Source organism: Varanus komodoensis, unplaced genomic scaffold (assembly GCF_004798865.1).
Source record: "Varanus komodoensis strain SLA01 unplaced genomic scaffold, ASM479886v1 scaffold7_1, whole genome shotgun sequence".
In the NCBI taxonomy this organism is placed as follows: Eukaryota; Metazoa; Chordata; class Lepidosauria; order Squamata; family Varanidae; genus Varanus; species Varanus komodoensis.
Genome location: NW_025336479.1, coordinates 31,929 through 44,223, shown reverse-complemented (window position 1 = coordinate 44,223; position 12,295 = coordinate 31,929). Strand labels below are relative to the sequence as shown.

Below are 12,295 nucleotides of genomic sequence, written 5' to 3'. Positions count from 1 at the left end.
GTAGTGCCTGGACTTGCTGAAGGCAATCCCTGGGGGGCAAAAAACACGGAGGGAGGGGGAAGAAGCTGTGGCCGCTGACAAAGAGCTCATGATCACCATGAAGGGGTAGACAAAATGGCATTCGTTGCAAAGTCCTCTGGGAAACTAGCTGGAAGATGACAACCCACGGTGAGCCTGACTGTCTCTTGGGCTCACCATGGATTGTTCTGCAAACAATCAGCCCACCCTTGCAGGGTTATGCACTGGGCGACTTTACATGTTGTGTGAACCCACTCCCTATGTCCACAGTACAAAACAACTGAGTACTTGTCTCATCTTGAGAACTTGCACATTGCTACATCATTAACTTACCAGAATATTATTAATCATATGTTTTCCTAAATTGAGCAAGACCAAACTTCTCCTTCTCAGTTGAAAAAAATAGATTTTTTAGCAAGTGTCTGGAGAAGTTACAAACAGGTGGAGACTGCAGGATTCGAGTCCAGACACAAAAGAAGCAAGCTCTGTAAAGCAGCTGAAAGGGACCACATTTTCCTAAAAAACAACTTGCCTTAGCAAGCACCATGAGGATATCCTACAGCTTGATTTGGACCCTTTTCCAAGGTGAGAATAACGGGCATATAGGAACAGATTAGATAGAACTGGTTACATCAGGCTGGGAAAATACAGCCTTGGGCAATTTATCCAGAGTTCTTGGGCTCAGCATTTCTTTTTCAATCTTTTGGCTGAAAATCAAATTTGGAAAGGAAGGCACCGGCAAAATCTGGATAACTGAGAAGCAAAATATTCTTGGCCCACCAGGAGGAGGAAAATCTGGAAAGCTCTACAATGGAGGAAAGATTTTTATTTGCAAATGTTGTCTGGAGTTACATCAAGCAATTCATTGATCTAGCAACTAATACGATAGAGGGGTGGGGAATGGACTAGTCCAGTGATCAGATTGCTGTTGACTCAACAGTTCCTTTGGAAAGCCTTGGGAACAGTCCAGATTTTTTAAATGCATGTAGTAGTAGTACTCAAGTAGTATAATTGGAGCAGTAGTAAGGTTCCCTCTAGCCATAAATGATCTTGTATGTAATGGCACAGAACCAATAATTTTATTTTGAGCTGTTTGTGTTGGCTCGTACTCTGCCACTTCTATCTGTGATGGTTCACCTTGAACCATTCTTTGATCTGGGCAGGGTGTGGTAACATTTCTGAACCCAATTTAGTTTGCTTCTGGGCCCCAGGCCTGGCACCAACACCCAGCAGGCTAAGGCCGTTGCCAGATTCCAGGTATCTTAGCAGGCCCACCAGGTGCTAACACCAACCCTGCCACTGCCCTCCCCAAGTTCCCGCGCAGCGCTGTATGTCGGGCAACAAAAGCTGCCAGCTGCTTGTCAGCAGGTGCAGCTGCTGTTTGGCTCCCACCCAAAATGCCACTGTCTGTTGCTGAAGGAGCACATGTGGGGAAGGGAAGAGTGGACAGGATCCTGAAGGTGATGGAGAAGACAGAAATGCTGCGGGTTCAGGCCGGTCTCTACCTAAGAGACTACCTAAGAGACTCTACCTAAGGCTAAAAGGTGGTATCCAAATGCTTTTAATCAATCAGTCTTAAAGCAAAGTTTTCTTTGGTCTCCCCCACAGCAGACCTCAACCCATGAGCATGGCTGGTGGTCATGCTGGTGGACCCCAGGTTTCCAGTGACAGACATTCTGCTGCTTTCTCTCCCATCCAGTCATGCAGACTCCCAAAGACGCGTCACTGGATTAAGCGAGACCCTTCTCTTTGTTTATATGATTTCCAATAATTCCCTAGAGAGGCCCAAGTGGGTCCAGTGCCTCTGTGAACTCTTAGGTTTGTTTCGCAGTGAATGTAAAAGGTTTTCTGTTTCTTTCACTTTCCCCCCAGTTTGCTGTGCACTGGAAGGCCCTAATGCAGTGACAGCGCCCCTTGGTGGACCAGTGACTCTGCTGTGCAAATACGGAAAGGGTGATGAAAAATTGGTCAAATTCTGGTGCAAGGAAACTAATAGGAGAATCTGCTCCAGTGACCGCATTGTCCGGACAACAGGCTCAGAGGCTGAGGTCAAGTGGAAAAGAATGTCCATCAAAGACAACCATCTATTTCACGAGTTCCTGGTGACCATGGAAAACCTCACGCAGGAGGATGCTGGGACATATCTTTGCGGTGTGGAGCGGAGTTATGACATCTGGCACAAGGTGGAAGTGAACATTCTGTCAGGTAAACACAGTCATGTTTACTCCTATAGAAAGAAGGTTGGTGTATATACAAAAGAAGATAAGGCACAGGGTCAGCTATCTAAAACTAGAACTGCGCTGTAATTAGGTAATGGATGCACTCAGCATTCGGAACCCCAGGAATTGTGACTTCAGTTGTAAAAGAAAGCAATGTACTCGCCTTTACAGGAACGATCATGCAGATAAAGCTTGGTGACATCCTAGAAATCAGAAAGACAGCAAATTTTCTAAAAATTGCAAAGCTCTACGCAAAGATGCAAGACTAGAAAACAAAGCAAAGCGAATGGAGAAGAGTGTAGAATGTAGAATCCTATCAGAAAGCCATGAGGCTCATTTGGGCACAGAATATTACACAGGTGGAATAACCAGCGGTCAGCGATTGAATCATATTTCCAAACTTTGTAAGGTATTGAGGAATGGGAACTACAATCAAAAAGCAATTTTGGGAAAAGTTCATAATAGAGTGAGAGTTCAAAACCTGAAGATCGTAATACATATTGTGAGACATGGGAGGGGTATGGAGTGTGGAGAAAGTGGGAGCTGGGCAGAAAAGACACCAGAAAGTGGGCACTTTTGAAAATGAGCCTGAGGTCTGTGCAATTTAGCAGAAAATTAGGGTTTGGGTTAACATCCAGGTTAGGAATAGGGCTCCTAACCAAGGAACAGAGGTTTGAAAAATGCTCAGAGTGGGGAAAAATGAGAGTTGGCTGAAAAACCCTGCTATTGCCTGCTTTACCAAAGCGTGCATTCAGGAACCTGTACTTCAGCCCCGGACAGGCTTGTCAGGAGAAGGGCCAGGCTAGAGGGAGAGACTGAGAAATGATGATCCTGCCATTCCCCAAGAGACTTCCAATATGTTCGGAGTGGGCGGAAAGACTGAGCAGTGGAGAAAAACCAGCATAGAGTCAAAATTTTGAATATCCAGGCTGAGGGCTGTGCATTTCAGCAGCAAATTAGGGTAAGGATGAACATCCAGCTTAGGGTTAGGGTTTATTTATTTATTATTTATTACAAACATTTGTATCCCGTCCTTCTGCACAAGCACTCAGGACGGCTTACACAGTATAAAATTACAATAATAAGGTTAGGGAACTTGCACTCCAACAACTGGGAGAGCCAGTGTGGCACAGTGGTTAGAGTGTCAGGCTTGGTCTCAAGTGATCCGGGTTCTAGTCTCCATGTGGCCATGAAGTACACTTTGGACTAGTCACTGTGCTCTAGCCTAAGCTATTTCCCAGGGTTGCTGTGAAGGTGAGAATGTTCTAACCCTCCGTGGGTTCCTCACAGGGAAACAGCAGGATTTAAATGCAATGAATAAAAAAGCTAGAGACCTGCCTAAGGAGACCAGCAGGCCATCTTCTCTAATGCCTTGCTTCCCACAACCGCCAGCCAGACCCCTCCAGCATGAAGACATGAAGACATGCTCCACGCAACAGCGTGGAAATGCAACCACAATCTGCCTCCGTTCTCTGGTGTCCAGTGTTCACTAGCATACTGCCTCTGAACTTAAAGGCCCCATAGAGATATCATGGCTATATAGAGGGACCTTGCAAACCATCGTAACACAGAGAAGTATTTACCTTGACATAAAGCACTCGAAATTTTATCTGATCCTCTTAATTGCAAAAGAGGGGTCCTTTTTAATTTTTTAAAATTTTCTTAACATAAAACACAAAAAAGAAAAATATATGTAAAATAAAGCAAAAGAAGGGTTCTTGACATACAGGGCAAAGAAGCAGAAGGCTGAGAGGTTGTGTGATCATACTTCTCTTTGAAAGCACTGTACATATTACAACAGTATTGGGACAAAAAAAAAAGTATCCAGGATTAGAACAGTCAAGGGTATTAATTCTTCATTGATTTGCCTAATAGTTCAATCATATGCAAATCTGCTTGTAAGGTTTACTGGGCTCAATGTATCTGTCTCTGAAATTCATGGAAACAAACGTGATTTTGGCATAAGCTTCCTTGGACTATATAAATGGTTATAGGAATGAAGGGGAAGTGTTCTTTGCAGACTTGTGTAGGATTGTCACCTTTCCCAAACAGCACCCACCACACATGCTCCTAATTCTCCAGACCAAGTTACAGACTTAGAAAAGAAAAACAGTTCTTTCTGCTGAATCACATTTTTCAAAGTTGCCACTACATGGCTCCAACACCATATGGACTCTCTGAAGAAAAGTAAGGTCACACAGTCAGAGTCCACCAGACCATGGGTAGCAGAATACCTTTGAATCCACAAGCCACCCCCCCCCCCCAAAGTCCTACATCCTTGCTTCTGCCCACCCCCAAAAAGTTTGAATTGGATTCCTGCCTTTGCTTTTCTTGGTTATGCAACCGGCCATTGCCGTTCAATAGACTTTGTTCCTGAATTGGAAAAAAGGGGCAGAGGGGGGAGCTCTTCCCTGCAGCACTTCTCAAGTGAGCCACTTTCCAAGGAGAAATTAAGACGTCCTCGTGAGAGAGGAGAATAAAGGCAGAAAGGGACTGGTGGGAATAAGAACAGGATGGGCACACAGGCATAGCCAAGGAGGCTTGTGGGAACAGGTGGAGAGAACCTATGGGAACAGCAAAGAAAAACTAAGGGGAAGTACCAGAGGGTTATGAAACTATATGGGAAACAGAATAAATTGACTAAAAGCGGAACTGATGTGGCAGAAGTATGAGACAGCAAAGTTAACAAGCCAGTATATGTAAAGGGCAGCAGACAAACAGTGTATTTGGGGTGGAAGTGTGGGTAAAGCAGAATGGTCCTATGCAGGATTAGCTGGAAGCAAGCCACAGTGCTCACAGGACAGCGTGCACAGGTCTGAGCTGCCCAGAGCGAGGTGAGGAAGGAACGGCCGAGGAAGAACCCAGCTGCTGTGAAGGAAGAGCTACTGGGAAAAGTGCAGAGGGTAAAGAGGACACGGAAGAAGAGGGGAGGACAAGGAAAGGACACACGAGATTTCGGAGAAAGTGAGACCGTTAGGAACAGAGGGTTATTTATGTCAAACCACTGCCCAGGTGAGAAAATAACTGAGGACAAGGAAAGGACTTTGAAAGTTTAGACAAACTGGCCAGGGGTTGCAGAAAGCATAGGAGGAAGGCCTTGTGGAGGTGAAAAAGTAGGGAATAAACTTTATATTTATATTTATTTATATTTCTATTTATATCCTGCCTTTTCCTACAAAGGGCTCAAGGCAGCTTACATCATTCTCCTCCTCCATCTTATCCCCACAACAACAACCCTGTGAGGTAGGTTGGGCTGAGAGTCTATGACTGGCCCAAAGTCACCCAGTTGGCTCCATGGCCGAGCGGGGACTAGAACCCAGATCGTCTGAGTCCCAGTCCCACGCTCTTAACCACTACACCACACTGACTCTCTTGTAGAGTGCTAGTGAAAGTAAAGGTTTCAGAGGAAGGTGGAAGATACCAAAGCAAAGAGGGGGTGGAGGGGCTTCTCCCCTACCAGGTTGGAAAAGCCGGGCTCCCCACAGAGGTCTGGAGCCTTGAAAAGTGTTCAGAGTGGGCACAAAGAGAGAACTTGCCATAAAAAGCCTGCTATTGCCTTTCTTTTGGCAATCTGCATCCCTGCCAGTATTTCAGCCCCTGAGATTTTTATCAGTAAAGGGCTATGTGGGGGTGAGAACTTGCAAAATGTAAATCCTTCCATTCCTCAAGAGCCTTCCAATGCATTCAGAGTTGGCGAACATCTTGAGCACTGTAGAAAAACCACCAGAAAGTGGGCATTCTGCACATCAACCCTTCGGGATCTGCATTTGTGCCCCAGTTTAGGTTTCTTTATCAGCCTGTGTATCATTTGCCTGTTAAAAATCAGGGACCTCACGAAGTGCCACAGGCATAGATTCAGTATGCAAATGATGCATATCCTCTCTTGCAGTCTGTGGTTGCTATTTTGTTATCTCTTCTTCTTTTGGTTCTGTATTATTTTGCACCTGTTTTTGCTGCAATACTTCTTGTTGACTTGTTTCATTGTGCATTTTATATTGAATTTTGTAAACAGTTTGTTGGACACATTCATATTTTAAATAAAATGTCCATAAATGGCATAGGTAGGTTTATCTCATGATGCTGAATTGGCCATGGAGGGGTGTACTATTGTGGACTCCAACCACCTGCCAACCGTTCTGCTACTGTTTTGCTCTTAGGTTCCTTAATTCTCATATAGTATTCCCAAATAGCACCATCCTTGGGTCAAGCCTGTCCCACTCTGAAATCTCCTTTTAATGTGTTAGTCCAGAAATATGAAGACATCTAACATCTCCTACATCAGGGTTTGATAGTATACGTACTTCTTTGCAGATGCTGGGGGTTCCACCCATTTTAGAAGCACAGAACAAGCAACAGAAGAACCAGGAGGAGCGAGCAATGTTCCTGAAAGGTACAGTTACCCTCTGTGCCACTCGTGTTCTGCAAATGCTGGATGAGAAGCATTGTTGGTTTCCACGCCTTATGAAAGCCAATGGCCTTAATCTACTGCTTCTCCAGCTCCATCTGATATATTACTGCCTGTTCATTCATCCCACTTCTAGCCTTTGTTTCTCCAAGTTAGGGCCCAATGCAGAAGGCGGGAGAGAGCAGAAATTCCCCTCTGAGGTTTTTGACAGACGTCTGATATTCTGATTTTCCCCTTCCCACCCACCCCATACCTTGCCCCTTACTACTCCAGCATCAGAAAGAAGCAAGAGACGGAGAATCAGGGGTGTGTGCTGTGGCCAGAGCAAGGGAGGCACTGGATCCCGAGGATCCCACACCCCCAGGCAGGAGAACAAGCGGACCAACCCTGGAATTGGCCTAAATAATTTTCTTCCTAGAAGGAAATAGTTTTAAAAAGTGGTAGAATAACAGCAAGCTGCCCCACTCCTTCTGCTTGGCTGACAGAAGTCCACCAAGGCTTTGGAAATGCCCAAGGAAATGTCAGAAGATGCATCAACACAAAGCTAAGATTGTGCCCATGAAACAAATGTATGGTTGCTTCTCATCGTTAAGTACAGAAAAACAAAAAAGTAGTGCGTGTCTCTTTTTAGCATCCAGCCCAGCAAGAATGATTTTCTGCTCCTCTTGAAAATTCCCATCTTCATAGCCATGTTAGTGGCTTTAGTGTGGGTGCATATGTGCTACAGAAAAGGAAGATGCAGCACCAGGAGCCCAGAGACACAAGAGGAGCTCCAAGCAGTCCCATCGAAAGGTAACTGGCTACTTCATCTCACGCTGTGATGTAACTAGCAGGTTTCCAGCTGTGACATGAACCCAAGAAGGTGGGAGGCAGGCCAGGCAGATGCATCGTGGGGATTTCCCGACAGTGAGGGCGAGATCAGCAAGAGATATTTGCATGCCTCGGTATGTGCAGCTGGAGATCCTACAGTTGCCCCAGTTCTTTATAAACTTGGGTTGTTATCCTGAATCATATTCCAAGTTCCTCTTTGCAAATGGAGAAACTGAGAGCCAATGTGGTGCAGTGGTTAAGAGCTCGGGACTGGGACTCAGGCGATCTGGGTTCTAGTTCCTGTTTAGCCCGGGAGCTAATTGGGTGACTTTGGGCCAGTCACAGACTTTCAACCCAACCTACCTCACAGGGTTGTTGTTGTGGAGACAAGATTGAGAGCAAGAAGGGGAGGAGAATGGTGTAAGCTGCTTTGAGTTCTTTAAACAAGAAAAAAAAAAGTGGGATCTCAGTCTAATAAAGAGGCAAGTAAGTAAAATAATTGCCCAGCAGCAAAGGAGAGGGTGCAAAGCTCATGTGGAAGGTCCATGCTTTGCATACATAAGGTTCCAGGTTCCATTCCTGGCATCTCTGGGTAGGCCAAAAATGATTCCTTCCAGAGACCCTGGAGAACCACGGATGGCAGTCAGTGCAGCCAATACTGAGCAAAATGATGGACACAGGCTATGGCAGCTTCCCATATTCCCACAATCACATATGGCTCATCCAAACTTTCTGGCACATGGATCAGGATGACACACGGAGTTAGGAACATACAACATAATGCGCTGGCCACGATCACATTATGACATTATGTAAAGAGTGTTGGGGTTTATCTCTCTATCGCTCTCTGAATCAGCTTGGAGTGTTTGCTGCCAAACTCTTCGGATTCTGATTGTGTTAACTATGTGCCTATCAAAATAAGTCAAAATAAATAACTATTCAAAGAGCCTGACAGTGTCTGAAATTGTTCCTTTAAACAAGATTTACCCTCAGATTGTTTTTTCTAGTTAAGATATGTGATAATACAAGGCTAGTTAAGAAGAACCAAAGAAATGTATCTGTTCAGATGTTACTTCATTAATCAAGCCCACTTCCTGTTGTTTTCCGTAGCTTAAGAACCATCCCAGTCTAGGAGGCCATCAAGACATGGATGTTGTCCTCTAACTCAGTGTGCAGAAAGTACGCAACTAGTACTTGATGACAGATTTTGCTGTTCGACCACTGATCATCGTCTTGTGAAGCGAGAAGCTTTGGATTGAACCAACATGAGAGGAAAGCAAAACATCATGCCTGCATAATTCTACTACAAAGCTGAAAAACAGCACCCCCAATTTCTGAATAATTTAAATGCTTATCCAGAGAGAGAGAGAGAGAGAGAGAGAGAGAGAGAGAGAGAGAGAGAGAGAGAGAGAGAGAGAGAGAGAGAGATCATACTAAAGGAATTGTGTAGGTTCAAAGGTTTAGCAAAAGTTAAACTGGAGCTCTTAGAGATGCCTTGCCTTGCCTCTATTTCCTCCCTATGGTCCATGTCTTATCTCACTCTCAACAAATGAGCACATGTCTTATCTTGACAAGTCCTTTCAATGAATGTTGCTAGATTATGTTGCAAGCACAAAGTCCCTTTGTTGGTGCAGTGAAAATATTCCCATCCCTGCTTCATTCTTCCTTTTCTGAACACAGTCTTTTCTACTCTGTAAAAGCACGTGTACATTTGAAAGTGTATCCATGGAGAAATACATATACATTGATAATGTATTTATTCCTAGATCAATGCATTATCTATGTATTTTCATCAAGGCATGGGTCCTTCCAAAATGGACTATGGGGTTCTTTTGTAAATACTCTTGCAGTTCATACCTCCTTGCAAATGGCTCTTCATTTAAATCAAGGAGGATGTCAACCCTAGCATAGTTCACATCAGTGAGTGAACCTGTGTGTGACACTGTACAGTCCGCTAAAACTATTTTTAAAGTGCCATAAAATGTGCTTTGCGGGTGACATTAAACATTTAAAGGTTCTATATTATGCTGTATTTTAGGGTTCTAATTTTTGTGAACCTCCCAAAGAGCTTTTGCTATTGGGTGGAACAGAAATGCTACTCTGCTTTATAGTTCTGATATGAATGTATGTGGAAATGTTCAAAACTAGAATTGCTTTGGATTTCGTTGATCGGGTAGCTTGCATTCAAGCTACTCTGTGTTGGGGTCAAGGGGGATGTGGGCCTGGGCAAGCATTCCCACGGGGCCTCAGCCACACCAGAGATGCTGATTCAGGTTCAGAATATGAGGAATGTCTCAGTGGGCTTGGATTGTCCCAGGGTCCTGAGAGGCAACAGGAGGAAGCGGAGGAGGGGATGATTATCTGAAGGAGAGCCACTTCGCCTGGCTGGACTGTTCCTGAGAATGGCTTGGAGGGATGGCCTGTACAAGGGTCTATGTGGGATGAGGAACTCCCAGATGTGGATCAACCCCTCCCCTCCGAGCTGGACCTCGTGGCAAGGTGCCAGCAGAGGCCCGAGTGGATAAGCAGCAAGTGGAGAGGAGGTGTGCTTACTCTCAGAGGGCCTCTGCCAAAGCACTGGTGTGCAAGCGGGTTCATAAGGAGAGCTAGATTGGATTCAACAAACCGTTTTGTGCTTGATCAGGGACTCATCTGGGTGATTTGCATTTAGAAGTAGTAAAGAGTGTGTTACATGGAAACAGCTGTTTGTTAAAAGGAGGAACTGTGGTTTGCAACACTCCGGGAAGCATTTGAAACAGCCAAACCAACTGACCGTTGGGGTGAGTGAACTGTGGTGCTGCAAAAGGAGCAAGCCAGAGGTAGCATCATGCACCAGGGACTGACATGCCTCCACAACCTATGCCTTGTGTGATCGGCCAGCGAGAGAGGTCCCGTTTGCGCGGAAGAGGCATGGCTGCATGCAGAACAACCTCGGGGGCCCAGGGAAAGTCGGGGCTGAAGGGTGAGGGCAGGGGCCTGTCTCCACAGACGCTGCTGCTCTGCCTAAATGTTAGGGCAGATCCCCATTCTTCCTGTCCTACAGGCAGGGCGGATAATCTCGCCCCCCCCCCCCCCCCCCGGGATGTATGTAGTGCCAGAGGCAGGCAGGGGCTGCCTGCCTGAGAGGGGCGTTGTTGAAGAGGCTGGTGGGCTGGACCAGGACACTCTGCTGCCTGAGGGCATCCCTCCCACCCTTTCTGTGTCTCCTGCATGAGGAGAGAGAACGTCCCCCACTCCCTCGGATGCATGCGGACAATTTTCTCATCTCAACTATTGGAAGGGTTTGCCGCCCACACACTCTGCCTTCCCCATCCGAACTGTAGATGCCTAGGCAGGCAGATGTCTAGGCAGCATCCCACTCACCCAGCATCCCACTCACACTTTGGCAAACCTAATGAGAGTGAGCCACCATTCATAGGACAGAGTATGGACATTCTGTCTCTCTCCCTCTGTTTGGTTCACACCAATGAACTTCAGATTGGCCATTCTGGCCTATGCCTAAATCAAGGGCTGCCTAACACCTCATCCCTCATATCTGTCCTGAATCTCCCACAAGTTAGCATCATGGAATGATCCTGGCTCCTGGCATTTTGAGAAAGGAAAAAATGTTTCTCCATCGGCCTTCTCCACACCCTGCATAGTTTTGTATGCCTTTGTAACTTCTCTCCATTTGTTGTTATTGTTTTAGTCACAAAGTCAGGTCTGAACCTTCATGACGCCATGGGCAACATTCCTCCAGGCCTTCCTGTCCTCCCCCATCCCCTGGAGTCCACCCAAGCCCACACCCACCACCCCAGTGACCCCATCCAGCCACCTCAACCTCTGCCGTCCCCTTCTCCTTTTGCCGTCAATCATTCCCACCTGAAGATTTTCTCCAGTGAGTCCTTCCTTCTCATTAGATGGCCAAAGTGTTCCAGTTTCAGCTTCAGCATCTGACCTTCTAAAGAACAGTCAGGGTTGATTTCTTTTTAGATTGAACTTGTCTCCATATTCACCCTTTATTGAAGATCTTTAGTCCCAGAAGTTCTAACTTCCATTGCGGAGCTGCTCCAAGTCATAGATCCTTTCAGTTCCCTTTTCTGCACTTTTCCCAACTCTACAATTTCCTTTTTAAGATGTGGTGACTACAACGGTATGCAGAATCCCACGTGTGGCTGGCCCACAGATTTACCCAAGCACTGTATGATATTGGCAGTTTCAGTTCCTAAGCATCTCCCAGTTATGCCTGAAATGGAGCTGAACTTTTTCACAACTGCTCAGTTACCATTTCTAGCATGCTGTCAACCACAAGCACAAGATCTCCTTTCAGGTCTGGCCCTGCTAGCTCAGCTGTATTCATCAAGAATATACGGGAAGTTGGGACGTTTGGCCCCAGTGCGCATCACTTACTTGTGCTGAACCGCAGGTGCCATGTCGGCACTCATTCTTCCAATGGGGATTGTGTAGAGGCAGACCCCGAATCCTCTCTGCCCACTAGGTAGGCCGGGTGGAAGAGTAGCTGTGTGCACGTGTTGACAAGGCAACTAGCGCCCAGGACATCTTGAGCCACGCTGTCTGTGATAAACAGGATGCAGCCTGTGTCTGAGACACCACACATGCGGTTTTGATGCCAGGAGAACCGGTGCCAACTGTAAATCAACATTCACGGAAGCTGGTAAACCAAGTGTTGGATAGTGACTGCATCTGGGATTGTTGTGATTTACATACACGGTAATTAAGAAGGTAAGGAAGTAATTCATGAACCCCTGAAGCTGGAGTCTTAGACGCATGCTATGTGGGGCAGGAGCGGCAGCAGAGTGGTCCTCTCCTCCTCCTCTGCCCCATGCTGCAGTCCTGACCGTTG

General features: G+C 46.1%; 1 protein-coding gene across 1 annotated transcript in view; it reads left to right on the top strand.

Moving 5' to 3' along the window:
- The first annotated feature begins 467 nt into the window (after positions 1–467).
- LOC123035509 (polymeric immunoglobulin receptor-like) overlaps positions 468–12,295 on the top strand; it is a 37,511-nt gene continuing 25,683 nt past the window's right edge. The window contains exons 1-5 of the mRNA XM_044453796.1: positions 468–603; positions 1,891–2,223; positions 6,549–6,627; positions 7,274–7,434; positions 11,568–11,584. Of these exons, the coding sequence (XP_044309731.1) occupies positions 564–603; positions 1,891–2,223; positions 6,549–6,627; positions 7,274–7,434; positions 11,568–11,584 (630 nt within the window). The 5' untranslated portion in view covers positions 468–563. The remainder of the gene's footprint in view (positions 604–1,890; positions 2,224–6,548; positions 6,628–7,273; positions 7,435–11,567; positions 11,585–12,295) is intronic.